The sequence below is a fragment of the Micromys minutus genome (assembly GCF_963924665.1).
Source record: "Micromys minutus genome assembly, chromosome: 23".
In the NCBI taxonomy this organism is placed as follows: domain Eukaryota; kingdom Metazoa; phylum Chordata; class Mammalia; order Rodentia; family Muridae; genus Micromys; species Micromys minutus.
The window spans coordinates 40,874,037-40,892,242 of NC_137958.1; the positions used below are offsets into that span (position 1 = coordinate 40,874,037).

The window sequence follows — 18,206 nt, forward strand, 5'->3', positions numbered from 1 at the left end:
ATGTGTTTACAGGGTACCACAGTAAGACATTCTTCTATCAAATTGGGCATTCAGGTGTCCTCTTCCGTTTCGTCCCTTTTCTCTGATTACTAAAATTGAAGTACAAGCAGGGTCCTCTTCCTTTCTGGACTCCTGACCTTGATTCTAACAAAAACCTCTGTCTAACAGAAAACAAGCTGGTGTTCGTTAATTTACAGGGTGATACTGTCTCGAGTCTCAAATGCTCTCCAAAGGCTCATGTGCTTAAAAGCTTAGTCCCAGCTCCGTATATTAGGAAACCATGGAAACCCAAAGAGGCAGAACTTCCTGGAAGGCCTTTGGCCGTTCAGAACCACAGAGTGTCTCTTTTCACCAAGATCTACCATGAGAAACTGAAGAAGGCCTTTGCCTACAGTCAGAGCTTAATCTCACATAGGTCTCTCTGTGCTCCCAGTTACAACCATCACTAAGCCCTCTGTCAAGATAAGGACAATCACCCTGCTGGGACAAGCTAGAACCTCCCTCCCCGAACCGCCCACACACACACACCAGGATAAATGTTGTCAGCAGCTGCAGGCCCCCACTCTGTTCTCTGATGTCCAAGAGTTTGAGAACCCCCTGGGCCACAGCTTCTTCACAGGCCCTGGGACCCCCAAGCCACCTCTGGCTCTCCCACATTTCTGACTGCACATTCCAATCTCCCAGAGCAGTGCCTTGGGGCTTCTCTATAGCCTAGAATCTGCTGGCCCTTCAGTGGTGTGGGGTAAGTGCAGTCAAACTCCCTGTTTACCCACCCCCCCAAGCAGCCCTGCCCTGCAGAGGGGCAGACTTGGGCCACATTAACCCAGCTACTGTGATTCCTCAAAATAAGTCTTTTCACATAGCAGACAGAATGAATTAAAGCAACTCCATAGTCAACTTTTGCCTCTGTATCAAAAGAAGTGCAATACTTATTATTTATATTGTCTCCTATACCATAGAGAACCTGCATGCATAAAATTTCAAAACTGTGGCTGCCTAAACAAGACCTGCACAATGACATGCCGGTGTAGATGAGAGAAATCTCATAAGACCCTACCCTAGATGAACAAAGGCAGGCAGTTAATGGCAGCAAAGAAAAAAAAAAAAAAGCAATGTTCTCTAGGGATGAGCCTCCTGATAAGTTTACAGAATCCCACTCAGCCCTTAACAGATGCACATATAAATTAAACAGATTCAATTGGCTGTATTTATATAAACATGTGTAGCAATAATTAAAATTCCATGAATTTGAAGAGACTGGTATGGATGTAAAGGAAAAACAGAGAGGGGGGTAGAAATAGTATAAATTTAATACCCAAAGAAGCTAAGGAACAGGAGGGTCCAAGTAGGAGTTGCTTGAATCTCTCTGAGAAGCAGAAATAGATCAGACAAGGGAGGAGAAAGAGGAAGGAAACTGGGTGGGGGAGGGTTGGGATGGTACCAGGGCAGATGAGGTTGAAGACTGATAAAGGGAGACACAACCGGATTGGGGGTGAGGCAACTCTGAAACAGTTAGAAACCTAGGACAATGGAAATACCCAGGAATTTATGACGGTGACCCCAGCTAAGACCCCTAGCAATGGGGAATGTGGAGCCTGAACTTGTCCTCTCTAACTAGGAGAGACTCCCAGTGGAGGGAATGGGATAGGAACATGACCATAAAACCTTAGGTCCACAATTTCTCCTGCATACAAGATGTGCAGGGGGAAAAGATGGAACAGAACTTGGTGGATGAGCCAACCAGTGACACACCCAAATTGATACCCATGCGAGGAGAGGAAGCTCACCCCTAACAGTATTAGACATATCCTGATTACCACATACCACATTTTTATAACTTGTGATCATCAATGAAAGGATAATTTGTTGCTTCCAATATGGCACAATTATTAATACTTGACTATGGTTATTTGCTTGGAAATAAGGTTGAACTCAAGTGGTAAATTGTTGAACCATATATTTAAGCTGTATTGACTTAATAAAAAACTATCAAAGAGCCCTGTTAGGTTTTTTTTTAAATATATTTTTGCCATTTTCATATGTATCTAATGATATTTACTTATTTTATTTCCTATCTACCAGAATGTGTTATGAAATGGCTTTGTACATGTGCCCGTGTCATATGAAACTTTAGCCTGACAGCACATTTGTTCTAATGCTCTCCACACATTTCAATTGGGTCATTAGTACACAATCTGTTGAAATAAAAGGATACACATATTTTAGACATAATTCTATCACCGAGAAGAAAAGCTAAAGATCGTATTTTATTCATGATAGTCCGTAATAGTTTGCTATATATGGGGCTATATGTATACAATGACCAATTGTTTTCCTCTTCCAACCACTCTGACCCAGTTAGTTTTAAAGAATAAATTTTATGGTTTCAGTGAGGGAATAAAAATAAAGTAAGAAAATGTATAAAGCCAAAGTAGAATTGATGCTAGGATGAGATTATTTTTTTATACCTGGCCTTTGGAAAGACAGAGAATATTGAGGTGAGAAATGAAAGAAAAGAAAGTGTGTAGGTTTTCAGTGGCCATGAAGGCAAAGAGGAGAAAGAGATCCTGTATAAGGTGAGAATATTAATAAATTACATAGAGAAGTTTCTGGTTGCAGCTAGCAAATTTTGTAAATGGATTTTGAAAGTATTTTTACTAAAAGTATAATATGTTAGACATTCAGTGTCAATGAATTTAAGGCTCTCTCCCATTTTCTTTTCTATTACACTCAGTATATCTGGTTTTATGTTGAGGTCCTTGATCCACTAGGACTTGAGCTTTGTGTAAGTTGACAAATATGGACCTATTTTCAGTTTTCTACATACAGACTGCCAGTTAGACCAGCACAATTTATTTGAGATGTTTTCTTTTTCCATTGCATAGTTTTTGTCTTTTTTTGTCAAGGATCAAGTGTCCATAAATGTGCAGCTTTGTTTCTGAGTCTTTAGTTCTCTTCCATTGGTCAACCTGTCCTTCTCTGTACCAAACTCATGCAGTTTTATCACTATTGCTCTGAAATACAGCTTGAGAACACAGATGTTGATTTCTCCAGAAGTCCTTTTATTGTTAAGATTTGCTTTTGATATTCTGGGTATTTTGCTTTATCAGATGAATTTGAGAATTGCTCTTCTATGTCTTTGAAGAACTTTTTTTGTTTTTTTTTATTTTGATGGGGATTGTGTTGAATTCGTAGATTGCTTGGGGGAGGATGGCCATTTTTACTATGTAAAGTCTGCCAATCAATAAACATGGGAGATGTCTCTATTTTCTGAGATCTTTGATTTCTGTTTTGAGAGACTTGAAATTACTGTCAAATAGATATTTCATATGTTTGGTTAAAGTTACCCCAAAATATTTTATATTCTGTAGCTATTGTGAAGGGTGTAATAGAAAAAAATATATTTCTTGTTACTTCAGATTACTTCACTGAACTCTCAAAAGTCAGTGGTCCTTGGGAAAAAACTTCCTTCTGTGTGTGTTCTTTTTTTATTAGATATTATCTGTGTATTCATTTCCAATGTTATTCACTTTCCCCCTACTCATTTCCCCATCCTCCCTCCCCCTCCATTTGTTACCATGAAGGTGCTCCCTCTCTCAACCACCCTCTTCACCTCAGCACCTTGGCATTCCCCTACACTGGGAAAACAATCCTTCACTGGACCAAAGGCCTCTTCTCCCATTCATGCCAGACAATGCTATCCTCTGCTACATATGCAACTGGAGCCATGGGTCTCTCCATGTGTGCTCATTCATTGACGTTTTAGTCCATGGGAATTCTGGAGGGTTTGGTTGATTGATAACATTGTTCTTCCCTTGGGGTTGCAAACCTCTTCAGCTCCTTCATTGTGGACCCCGTGTTCAGTTCAATGGTTAGCTGCAAGCATCCTCAACGGTATCTGTATGACTCTGGCAGAGCCTCTGAGGAGGCATCCATATCTGGCTCCTGCCAGTAAGCACTCCTTGGCATCAGCAATAGTACTTGGGTTTGGTGGCTGCATATGGGGTGGATCCCCATGTGAGGCAGTCTCTGGATGATCTTTTCTTCAATCCCTGCTCCTCTATTTGTCCCTGAATTTTCTCCCATGAGTGCTTCATTCTACCCTCTAAGAAGAACTGAGGCATCCACGTTTTGGGGGAAAAAATGTCCTTTTAATGACACTTTATTTTGCTCATGAAATATGGTTAAGCCCATAAGATTTCTAGTGTGTGTGTGTGTGTGTGTGTGTGTGTGTGTGTGTGTATACTAGTCATTCATATTTACTAGTTAATGGAATAATTATTTTATTGAAAAACTGCAATATAAAGCACTGAAAGGAGTTAAAAATCTACTAAAAAGTTAAGGAAAAGAAAATGATGATGAATCTCCTAACACAAAATCTAAAATCAATATGACCACAGGAAAGAAAACAAAAATTATAATGTAATAGAACTGTTTGGTTCATTTACTAGTAAATATATTCTATATCTAGAGAGATTAATATCATACATAAGATCACTGGCAAAATTATCATCCTAAAGTTTGATTTCATGGGGACTTTGGAGAAGAGCAGAAGTTAGAAAATTAAAATCCCCTTTTTATATATATTATGACCAAATGTTACCTGTATAAGATAAACAGTAAATCAAAAGTCTGATCTTAGATCCTGTGTGAGTAAACTATGAATACTAGTCAGTCAAATATTGTAAACCCTTAAAAATATCTTTAAAACTGCACTAAAATTTTCTTTCTCAAACTGATGATGTTCTTGACTAGAAATGCTTTTACAGAAATGATACTGCACACATGTTCCATGCTGGTACATTACTGTAGAATTTTAGAACTGGGGTGATTTCACTTCTAAATGCTTTTCATTGATGTCCATGAAATTTAGAAAGATCAGTCCATTGGTGACTTGTCTGTTTCAGCAAACGTGTATACACACACCGTTGTTCCATCAATAGCAGAAAGAAAAAACCCACTCAAAATAAGCAAATGACTTTCTGAAGTTTTCTGTCCCCTAGAAACCCTTATGGCATAAATATAAATTAGTTTTATATAATACTAAGGATGTTAAGATTTCTCTAGAGCTTATATTTAATTGTAACATGCACTAGAGTATTAAACAAAGACCAAGTCCAACTAAAATTTTTGAAATAGACATAATTGGTCCTAAATAATCGATCTCTGTGTACTTTTTCCTGTTTTCAGACAGGAGCCATGGTCCCTTATTAGCTCTCCATTTTGCCTGCTATCCAAAATCATTTTTAGAAAATACTCAAATTCATTGCATACCTTATTCACTAAGGAATAAATGACTGATAAGAATTAAAGTATTTTTTCTTCCAAAGGCATTTCAATTTTGAAGTTATTATGACCTTCGTGAAGAGAAGATAAACTTAATATCTTTTAAAAAGAAGTGTTATATGCAAAAGTAATCAATTAAAAAATATTGTATGTAGTCTGCCATTTATTCTGAGTATGGTAGACGAAGAACTGACAACATGGTACTTGTAAAACAAATAAAAGTGTATATTTTTCTTTACAATATTAAGGTGTTCTAAATGAGATGCTATCTATTTTGATTGACACTTCGGCTCCCTAGAGATTAAGAAAATGACAAGTATCTACAGTCCTTTGCAACTGAAAAATTATTCCCTGTCAGACAAAATAGGATGCAATATGTTGTCACAACAACTTCAAAATTTGTTTTAAGTGTGTGTTTGTTTACAAGTGCGTGTGCATGTGTGTCTGTGTGTGTGTACATGTGTGTGCTCACTAAGGGACATAGGATCACAGACACTCATCTCCAATTATGATTTAGCACATCAGAGTAGAACATAGAATGTAGAGAATAATGAGCAACTATTGATGAATTTGTACAGGTGATAGTCACCATTTCTGTTCATCATTTTCTATTCAAAGTCTTCAATGTTTCCACCTGCTTCAGAAAAATAATTAACATGCAACTCCAGCACATGCTAAGACAGACAGAACTTGATTTTCTAGACACAGTGGCTATCACAATCTCACTTGTCCTAAAGAATTACTTTACTCTTCCATATTGTCATAGAATGAACAAACTTAGGCCATCAAATGAACCACAAGCTTTTATTTTCATTCTTTACAGTAACTAAAAATGAGAGATAAGAGGAAAAGATTAGAAGACAGTAGCAGAAGTAAGGAGGAAGCAGAGAGCCAAACCCTTGAAAGTGACAGTAGCAACAACTGAAGATCAAGCTATAATTAAGAATTCTACACATGTGTATATTTTAGAGGAGTACAACAATGACCCAGAGGAGCAGGGATTGGATTAAAGATCATCCAGAGACTACCTCACCTGGGGATACACTCCATATGTGCCCAATAAACCCTCATGGAGGCAATGGGAGGGGGAGGGCAGATGGAACTGGAGGAAGGAATAACATCCAAAATATGAATGCAGAGAATTTTCAGTAAAAAAAATATGACGAGCAAAATAATAATAATAATAATAATAATAAAATAAAATAAAAAAGACCCAGAATGGAACTGAAGAGATTTCTCAGTGGTTAAGAGCACTGACGAGGCCTGGAGAGATGGCTCAGTGGTTAAGAGCACTGCCTGCTCTTCAAGAGGTCCTGAGTTCAATTCCCAGCAACCACATAACCATCTGTAATGGGATACAATGCCCTCTACTGGTGTTTCTAAAAAACAGCTACAGTGTACTCATATAAATAAAATAAATAAATCTCTAAAAAAAAAAAATAAAGAGTACTGACTAAATTTTATATGCTCCTTTTTAATCTATATTACCTTCTCACAATACAAATCATGACCATTTGCATAAACTCTTCACCAAAAAAGAGGTAGGAAGGGAGCTTGTTTAGGAGAGTATGCGTCATTGGGAATGAGGAAAAGATAAATGGGAGATGATTACAGCGACATCCACACATGCACAATGTTGTCAAAACTAGAACAGGTTTTTAAAACTATCACAGACAAGCTTGCGCAGGTGCCATGTCTTCTTTGAGTTCCTGAGTCAAAGACATAGAAGCTGGAAAAGGCAAGTAGGTAGTCAGAGCCCACAGCACTGGGATCGTCCTGACTGCTGAAAACTGTCTTTCCCTCTCCATTCCACATCCCCAGCTCTCTAACTCACACTTAGGTTTAATCTATGAGTAAACCAAAGATTCGCACATTTTCCACATGGCATGGAACGTGCAGAGGATTGAAAGACTTACACTTTCCTATTATTGGAACGGAGTTAAGATAGAAAACAAAAACACACACTTCTATAGCTGAGGAAAGACTAAGGGGATTTCATTTGTATTTGATTGAAGTTTTGATCAAAGGAAAGCTAATGCTCAGTTATTCACTATCTAATGCATCTGTCCCCAGGCACTCTCTCCTGTCCTCGCCAATAGGATGCATCAAACCTACAAAATTAAATAGTTTGCCAATGTGCAAATGTGTCGATACTACCATTATTATGTGTAGTATATCGATGGGTGCACCTATACTAACATTATTAAATATACTAACTGCATTGGCTGATATATGAGTGACTTTATCTTTTAATAGAACACATTTATTCTATCACCTGTGATTTATTCTTTCATTTTGCTATTTCCCAACTAATGAGGAAGTAGGGCACAGCTAACGATGCCAAGAAGGCAAAAAGAGAAAAACAAAAGAAGATATTTTAAAAGGTGAGAGAAAGAATATTAAGTATTTTAGAATAGAAACGAGACGTTAATTGTAATATTCATTCTGGTATCAAGCGAGTAGAACCCATGTATGGAGGAGTTCCAGGAGCTTTCCTTTGCATGGGATATAAAATCCGGTGGTTTACGAAACAAACTTTAGAGGTTATAAAATTAGAATATTGGAAAATTAGACTGCTAGAAGAACTTCCATTCTAAACAAAGAAAACTGACTGTTCGTGGTGACTTCGATAGGGCAAGCCTATGAAAGACCTACCAAGCAACGGTGCGTTCATAAGAGATCCTTTTGCTTTGGAGTCTCGTCCTTGCTAAGCGTGTGAGAAATCGTGCTTCATTGTCTATTTTGAACACAAAGCAGATAGAGATTTAAAAAGCCCGGATGTCGGGAGTCTTACTTTGCGATGTATCTGTCCTGTGAGTGGAATCTCTGAAACTAAGATGCGTGCTCCTGTGCACACTGGCCTACGTTCAGTCAGTTTGGCTGCTGGTGACTCTAACAAGACGCTATAAGATGAGGCAGCTCCCAAAATAAAGGAAAAGAGATACCCCTCCGACTCACAATGCACTGACCTAAAAATCGCTCCCCTCTCTGCTGCAGGCACAAAGCTGGCAGCCTAAAGAGAACGAGAACGGGTACAACAGAGAAGGGACAAAGGTGGGAGTGAAACCTAGTAACGTTCACTTCCAGGGGTAAAAATGGGGCGAGCATATCAGACACAGTCAGCTTTTAGATGTCTGAACCATCAGTTCACGTAGTATACGGAAGGAGAAGTGAAAACGGCATTTTAGCACAATGGAAGAAGTGTAATCCCACAGGTAACCACAGAGAGTCGGCAGAATGGTATTTTTTTTCCTAGAATAGAGCTGTGGGAGGACATCCTTAGCTTCAAAACCATGCAACACAGCATAAACGTTGGAAGAGATGCATCGTATATACTTGATGAGGAGACAATCAAATAGGTTGTGTTGGCTTCGAGAGACACAGCATCCTTGACTATGATCGAATGCTGAAGCAAAGAGAGGCAGTGTGAAGTAGGCAGGCTTCCACATCAGTAATGAATTGGCGGCCTTTGGCTAGTACCCTTTAATTCTGAACAGGATATGTTGAACAGAAGGCCAATTTTAGGGTTAAAGCAGACAAATTTGAGTTCATGGGTGATTTGCTAAGAGTTTGTGCCTATAGAAATGTTAAACTCAGTTTGGGGTGGTAGAATAAGTAATCTACAATGGCCTGTCGTTACACATAATCCGCAGGGAGTACTGGAAGCTAAAAACTAAACACTTTTTTAAAGCAGTCGCGGTCATCAAGCCGAATGTGAAGCTTATTCAGGAGTGGGGTGAGAGAAACGAATCAGAGTCAATATCTGGGTCAACATGATTCTCCTATTTCTAAATTCCATTAAAAATCTCATTAATTCAGTAGCACACTGCTGAGCACACCTCAAAATTATAAAGGTGCATGACGTATTTGGGCTCGTTTTAAAGCTAATTGTTCATATTTTCTGGAAATAAAAAATAAAATGTCCTTACATTGAGAAAGAGATAGCTACAATGTGGGAGAGAATTGATTAGAAATAGATGTATTCTTGTTGCCAAAACTTGAATATTTTCACTCGTTAATTCGAACTGCCTTGACTTCTCATGTTTATGCAAAACAGATTTTTTGAGGAGAAAAAAAGAGAAAGGTACTGTAACATCAGAGGAAATCATCAAAGAACTACTGGTAACATCTTAAGGCTTTTATCAAAGTAGTGAGGGAATGCATTAAAGCAACAATATCTGGAGCTGCCGTGTGATGGGACTACTAAGTTTAATAGTGTGTCTTATGAACATATGTGGACATAATGATTTTTCTGTAAGAATGTTCCTGTCCAAAGAACTTTTTTTCTTTTCCAAATAAGGAAACACAATTCTTTCAAGACAATTCAAGGGAAAAAGACACCAAAATTTCATTAATAATAGATACTTCACACTACCAAAAGGGTTAAAGATTTTTTTAATTATATATATATATATATATATATATATAATTATATATAAATATAAAACCACTGTAAGTGAAGCGTATTATGAATGACAATATATGTATGAATAAGGCAACAGTGTGTTAAAACTACTAAATTTGGCAGTCACATACACGGATTTCAATATAAATAAAAGATTTTTCTGCAAGGTTTATTAAGGAAACTGTGATTGGTTGATAAGGTATCTATGTCCATTCATCAAAATGGATCAAAAGAAACTTTTTCTTAGTCTCAGTGAAAACAATGAGACAGATCTGCTAGACTTAGGGAAATCAAATTAGCCAAGTGTTATTGAGCTCTTGGGTTAAGGAAGCAGGGCATGAGTCTAAAAGTAGTGATTGTGTGGGGTGAGATCTTACTAGGTAATGTCAAGTTCTTCCTGTGAGTGTGTGCCTCAGAGCCAGTAGGCTCCAATTGCTGGGGCCTTGGAGCTGCCCTGTAATATAGTTACTTCCTCCACATCAAAGAGACAGCCTACAGTCTCTAAAAGCATTCCATCTAGCATTAGGGTAGAGTTAGGGTCTTCCAACTTGAAAGCTATAAACTTTTAGTCTGCAATTACAGACTTTGACCTCTGAATAGTGAACATTCAAGCAATATTCCTCAAGGAATCAGGACATGAATTCATTAAGTATCCCAAAGCTTTTTATGAACTTTTTTCACTATGGCCAGAGCTAATGGCATAGGCTACCCATCAGACAAATAGTGATGACCTGTCTCTAATATTACAAAGACTCTGAATAAGACATACTTGAGATACTTGTACCACTCAGTAATAATGACAATAAACTGAGTTACAGCCAAATACGTTTGTTTTCACTAAAGTAATATAATACAGCATTTATTACATGAAATTTGATCATTTGGTTGTTTTCTTGTTGCAGTTGTAGGCTCAAGAATAGACATAACTTACTTACAACATATTTACTATAAAGTATCAAAATGGAAGTTCATTTTTCTCGGGCTACTCTATTGGCCAAAGGGTTAAATATTTCCTTTGCTCATTCTTTCCTCGCTCTTATTTGAGAAGCATGTTTAAGGTGAAGGAATGAAGTAAGTCACCCGAGTGAGGTAAAATGCTAGACTGTGCCTGGGGTTCCCCAGCATCTGTGATGCTCACAAGGCTGACTCCACACACCTGGGCTCAGGCACAGTCTGCATTTCCACGTGTGAAGTTCCTGTACCAGATGTAAAATATTCCACTAAGAACAAAACAATCTTTTCAGAAGCTTATTTGCACTGAAAAACACTGAAAACGAGGACACATCAGACTGACCACTTAGATAACTGCACAAAGATATCTGAGCAAAAGGCTAACTCAATCCAACAAACCTCAGTGTTTCTTTTTCAGCAAGTCCTAATTGCTGACATCAAGTCCTACTAAAAGGGAAAGGTAGTGGCTGATATAACTTAATCCAAAGGGGATTGTCCATCCAAAGAAAATAAAAGTTGCTGGGCTTGCAGCCATTTATGTATAACGATTTGCTTACTTTTTAACATAAAATTACTGTAACACACTTAATTATGAATGTCACAAATTTTAGTATACCATACATACTATTTAGAATTTAACAACTACTTCCTGAATTAATGTAGAATAATGTGTTTCTTATACTTTAAGTACAGTGAACCATCACCTTTTCTTTATTCTAGTTACTTGAAAAGGGGCATTACACAAGCAGTTCAAAAGAGAGCAGTTTTCTAAAAGTAGAGAAAAAATCATATATTCTATTTTTTTTGTTGATATACATCTGGTGACATTTAAGCCTGTGGTGTTTTGTAGATATGTGTATTTGCCTATATTACCCCATTCTAAATCAATTATGTAAAGGAGAAAAGATATATTGCTAGAATAAATGTAGCTATAATTACTTGTTTGTATTTGCAAAAAAAATATTGGTATCAGTGCTTTTCACAAATTAATTTAATTTTTCTCCGAGTTTTGGTAAGCATTTCTCTCTGTCATCTAATGTTTCCAGACTAGAAGACAAAATGATTAGATAAATTAAACTCTTATGTAGTAGGGTAATGTCAGGGCCTTGTGCAGAAGACATTCACAATGGAAAAAAAAAATAGGGGACAAAGTTTTTGTGCCAAGCAATTGCAAGGGGGAAGCTGAGACATGGGATGTTAGTGATTTTCTGAAGATGTCAAGAGATGGCATTTGGATGTGAGAGTTTGTAATGTTTCTTAGGTGTTCATCATAGAAGGAGGGGGAGACGTGATGCAGACGCAAAAATAGGCAAGGTTATGGACTAATAAGAGTAGATTTGGAACCAAAAGATGGCAGACTGAGTAGGGAAACGAGGTAATAAGTCTATGGGAGGTTTCTTCTATTTGTTTTTAGCAAAGTGTATCCAAAATGCAAGAGGAGGCGAGGAGATGACCAAAGCTGGTTAGCAAAGAAAAAACATAGGGTTGAATGAGTCCCTGGGATACAATTCCCATGCTAGACAGTATACGGGTCCAGGCTGAAGTCCATATTTATCAACCTAAATCAAGCTTTTGTTTTTAATGTACATGTACAGGGTATAGTACAATATAAATAAGTTTGAGGGACAGCTTATTGGAATTATGAAGATATTTAGGTTGTGCTGATGACAATGATGATGATTCTGCTAACAACATTCAAACTTATAGTACATATCATGTACCAGAAGGAAACGGTCTATGTGCTTCATATACAATGTCTAATTACTTTATGTACCATGTCTTATTACTGTTCTTATTTTACAGAGATCTGCAATTGAAATACATTGTAACTTGACAAACATTACAACTGGTACATCATAAAAGCAGGAGAGGACCCTCTAAGTCCAGATCATCTGCTCCTTGTAACAGTAATTCTGTACAATAAAGAACTATGAGCTTCACTGAATGAGTTTTTAAAGAGAAAAAAACTAATAATATTAAAGATAAAGATAACAGCGTGGAAGAGATTGTGAGGGGTTAATTTATTTTTAAAAGCAAAAATCAAGTGTTAGGAAAAGCAAGAATGGCCGGTTAGAGATGGGCTATTTAGAAATGACTATATACTACAGAAAAGTACGTTTTATCGGAATGTGAAGGCGTCATTGATAATTATGGACAAGTCTAGTCAGTGTAATGAGAAGCAAGGATCAACAAAAACAAGTGTGTCACGTGCTAGGAGAGAGCTCAAAGGGGAGGATTGGGCTGCTCTGTCCGAGGTCCTGGGTTTCATTCCCAGCACCCAAGTCAAACGTCTCACAACTGCCTGTTACTACACCTCCAGGGGACTGCACACATGGGGCACACACACACACACACACCAATAAATCTTTAAAAATAAAAGCAATAAGGAAGACAGGAAAACCTAGACACAGTTACCCGAAAAGGTACTGACATTACAAAGATAGATGTAGTTTGGGGAGAAGAATGAAATCCGGGTCTACAATGGCGACTGAAAGAGGAGCTGACACTCCGATGGTGACTGACATTAGGATTGTCAGAACTAAGGAACAGAGCTACATTTAAATTTCAGATTTTGGAGAAATGAATATTTTAGTGTAAGTATCTATCAAATGTTGCTTGGAACATACATAGGCCAAAAAAATTATTTATTTTTCATCTGAATTTTAAATGCAGACAAGCATCTTGTATTTTATCTGGAAACCCTCCTATTGGCACCTGCACCACAGATAAGATTTGTCACGTTCACACGCCACATTCCAAAACTAGATTTGACAGACCTTCACACTAGCGTGAATTTAAACAAATAAAATGGTAAATGCGTCTTACCAAGTCAAAATTCTGCTCCTATTTGCTAAATTAGGGTAAATGTATTCCATAATCTTACAATAATATATTCTCATGAAAATATAAATGCACATGGCATTTTATGAAAGCAAAGATGGCATCAAACACAAGCTAACATTTTTACCATGGGTTAGATAGGAGGGAAGGTATAAATGACCAGGCCCCTGCTCATCCCTCTCTGCTTAACTCGGTTTGGTGAATAGTCCAATTATCATGACAGGAAAAATAGCCTGAGCATTATCACAAATCTGCTTTCATCTTTGATGTAAATGAGAAAAGATTATTCTCTGCAATTCCATACTTACATTTAAAACAAATCTAGTATTGTGTTTGAAGTTATGCTTTTAAAGGCAATGGGCCCCACAATTTGGTATCAATACTACAAAAAACGTCTGTCGTTAAAACATAGTTCTTTTGATTTTTCTAATGCTGGTTCATTTTTTAATTTAAACCTTAATGAATTATGCAGAAAAGTCACTAATGATAAGAAGATGGTGCATAAGTGGAAAGTCAGGTGAGTCTAGATGAATTAAACATGCAAATATTTTCTAATATTAGTTCCATAAGTCATTGATTATCTGTTGAAACTCCTAGTGTGTTCATAGTTTGAGCATGAGCTGTGAATAATACAAGCAAATCAGTAAACATCTATGATGTAAGTACTGCAAAACTTCTTATAGTAAGCATTTTATAAAGCTAAACCATAAAAATTTTTAAAGAAATTGTATAACTATATACAATGTTGATTTTCTTCAAAGTAGGCTGAAATTTACTATAGTGTCTGTCACAATAATATGAATGGATGTTATTATCATTATTTAGTAAATATGAAAATTAAGTATAAACAGAAAGCTTTCTTTCTGATCTCCTGCTGACCCATGGGAAATTTTGGAACAAGGTATCCTGGTTATTGTAATTTCATCCTCTCTGGGACAATGGTCTAAGTACTCGGGATGATTCTGCCCCATATATTCTATACCATACTATCACTTGCCTTAGTTGAAATTATGATTAACAGTTATTAAATCTTCTGACAGCATTTTTCAATCTTCACAGAGAAGTTTCCATTTTGTGGTGATTAATACACAGACCCAAAGCAGTCAGAAAATGAATAACTTGAAGTGTTCAGTACTAAACAGATCATCTGTAACACACACTCTCCCCATCTCCATTGAAGACTGTAGGCAGCACAGGTTCAGGAGGACCACTGTGACAGCATCTTCTAGACATAACAGTACTGTGGGGCTCACGAAACAGCAGCAGCTCTGTTTAACCTTCAGGAAATTAAGCCAGTCAAAATCTCAGCACTGATGAAAGGGTTCCACAAGGCACCATTTCTAACTGAGGAGCTGGCTGCTTTCCTAAGAAGAGAATATTGTCTTCATAAAAGTGGTTCTTAGTGGGTTTCCAAGTTGGAGACGATAGCCTTCCACCCATGCGTATACTGAGTGCATCCAAAGGGCTCTGAAAAGAGGGCATGAGTTGGGATGAGGATGTGGAGGAGGGATTCTAAGAACAGGTAGAAAAAGAGAGATGATATGATCTAATTTGATTTTAAATATGTATGGAATTCTCAAAGGAAGAATAATAAATCACCTTATGGAGGACTGGGAGATCATATGTAAAGAACCTGTCTGACAAGAAGGAAAATATGAATTCAAATGTAACACTCACATTAAAGGCTAGGCTCTATAGGATACTTCTGATTGCTTGGGAGTAATCAGCATTCAGCAACAAACAGATACCTGGAGCTCACTGGCCAGGAAGATACCAGCCCAGCCAACCCAAGGAGCTCTATAAGTTCAATGAGAGAAAAGTTAAGTGGGGGTGATTGAGAAAGACACCTAATATTGACCTCTGGCTTCTACACACACACACACACACACACACACACACACACACACACAATGTTAACATAAGCTGAAATCTCACTGTAGTAATAATATAAGTACTCATAAGTGTCCAATCTGAATTTTATACTAGTTTACTAAGGAACAAGAACCAGCCATGTCCTTCTAAACTGTAACAGACAAAAACAGACAAAATACTGTAAACATTAATTTTTAATAGAATAGACACCAAAAAAACAAAGGGAATAATCTATAAGATATGGAAAACCTAAAGTCATTTAGGTGAACCCAAAGTTGCAAGATTACAGGCTGAAGTTAAAAAGGTGAGGAAGAAAACCTGACTGCATAGGTCTCACAAACCAAAATAACAAAGGCGATGTTCCCTGGAGAGGTGAGAAGAAACGAACCTTCAGAAAGCAATTACCTAGATTCTGATTAAAACAGTAAATCAGGGAAAATGCTAGAAAACTAGTTAACTACTGGTTAGAGGTAAGTGCCCAGTCTCACACTGAACCAAAAATGTTGTCATTTCCTATGGTCCATTTTGACAATCTTATCATTCTTGGGGTTTGGGGAAAGAAAGGTTTTTGCCTCTATTAAAGAATATTATACTTAATGCTATTCTGGTCTTCATTTAAAAAAATCTATAAATCATAACTTAAAATATCAAAACATGAGACCCCTCTGGAGAGAGCCTGTCTCACAGGGGTGCTGACACATCTGAGAGCACAGATGAGACCACCACCTCTGCTCAAATCCAGGGCCCAAGAGGAACCTGCCCAGAGCCCTCAGGACACAGGAACCAAGAGCAGTCTGGGACAGAACTTAATGAAAATGAAGGCACAACATACCAAAATTTATGGGACACAATGAAAGCAGTGCTAAGAGGAAAACTCATAGCTCTGAGTTGCCTCCAACAAGAAACCGGAGAAAACATACACTAGCAGCTTGACAGCACACTTGAAAACTCTAGAACAAAAAAAAAAAAAGAAAAAAAAAAAAGCAAGTAGATGCACCCAACAGGAGTAGATGGCAGGAAATAATCAAACTCAGAACTAAAATCAACCAAGTAGAAACAAAAAGAACTATACAAAGAATTAACAAATCCAGGAGCTGGTTCTTTTAGAAAATCAACAAGATAGATAAATCCTTAGCCAGACTAACCAGAGGGCACAGAGACAGTGTCCAAATTAACAGAATCAAAAATGAAAAAGAAGACTTAACAACGGAAACTAAAGAAATTCAAAGAATCATCAGGTCCTACTACAAAAGCTTATATTCAACAAACTGGAAACTCTGAATGAAATAGACAATTTTCTAGACAGATAGCAGGTACTAAAGTTAAATCAGGATCAGTAAACCGTCAAAACAGTCCAATAACCCTTAAAGAAATAGAAGCAGTCATCAAAAGTCTCCCAACCAAATCAAAGCCCAGGACCAGATGGTTTTAGTGCAGAATTCAATCAGACCTTCATAGAAGACATAATATCAATACTTTTCAAACTATTCCACAAAATAGAAACAAAAGGAATACTATCCAATTCCTTCTATGAAGCCACAATTATAGTTATACCTAAACCACACAAAGACCCAACAAAGAAATAAAACTTCAGACCAATTTTCCTATGACTATCGATGCAAAGATATTCAATAAAATTCTCACAAACCAAATCCAAGGACACATAAAAACAATCATCCATAAAGATCAAGAAGTAGGCTTCATCCCAGGTATGCAGGGAAGGTTCAATATAAAGAAATTCATCAATGTAATCTACTATATAAACAAACTCAAAAGGGAAAAAACATATGGTCATGTCATTAGATGCTGAGAAAGCATTTGGCAAAATTCAGTACAAGTTCATGTTAAAAGTCTTGGAAATCAAGAATTCAAGGGCCATACCTAAACATAGTAAAAGCAATATACAGCAACCAGCAACCAATATCAAACTAAATGGAGAGAAACTTGAAGCAACCCACTAAAATCAAGGACTAGACAAGGCTGCCCACGATCTCCCTACTTATTCAATATAGTAATCAAAATCCTAGCCAGAGCAATTAGACAACAAATTAGGTCAAAGGGATACAAATCAGAAAGGAAGAAGTCAAAATATCATTATGTGCAGATGATGTGATAATATAGTTAAGTGACCCCAAAAATTTCATGAAAGAACTTCTGTAGCTGATAAACAACTTCAGCAAAGTAGCTGGATATAAAATTAACTCAAACAAATCAGTAATCTTTCTCTACTCAAAGAATAAATAGGCTGAAAACAATTAGAGAAATGACACCCTTTACAAGAGTCACAAAGAACATAAAATAACTTGGTGTAACTCCAACCAAGCAAGTATAAGTGCTGTCTGAAAAGAACTTCATGTCACTGAAAAAGGAAATTGAAGATCTCAGAAGATGGAAAGTTCTCCATGCCCATGGATTGGAAGGATAAACATAGTAGAAATGGTCATCTTGCCGAAAGCTATCTACAGATTTAATGCAATCCCCATCAAAATTCCAACTCAATTCTTCATAGAGTTGGTAAGAGCGATTTGCTAATTTATTTGGGATAACAAAACACCCAGGCTAGCAAAAACTATTCTCAACAAAAAAAGAACGTCCAGGGTAATCAACATCCCAGACCTCAAGCTGTATTTCAGAACAATGATTATTAAAAACTGTATAATATGGGTTCAGAGACAGGAAGGTAGATCAAAAAATAAAATTGAAGTCCCAGAAACGAACCCACACACCTATGGTCACTTGATCCTTGACAAAGCTGCTAAAACCATCACCTGAAAAAAAAAAAAAAAACATTTTCAACAAATGGTACTGTTCCAACTGGTGGTCAGCGTGCAGAAGAATGCAAATTAATCCA

General features: G+C 37.1%; 1 protein-coding gene across 1 annotated transcript in view; it reads right to left on the minus strand.

The window, feature by feature from the left end:
* The window catches only part of TFEC (transcription factor EC), a gene marked incomplete at both ends in the record, with an annotated part of 128,504 nt that overhangs the window by 77,451 nt on the left and 32,847 nt on the right, over nt 1–18,206 (minus strand). Inside the window, one exon of the mRNA XM_080936516.1 lies at nt 8,081–8,299. Coding sequence (XP_080792642.1) covers nt 8,081–8,299 — 219 coding nt within the window. The remainder of the gene's footprint in view (nt 1–8,080; nt 8,300–18,206) is intronic.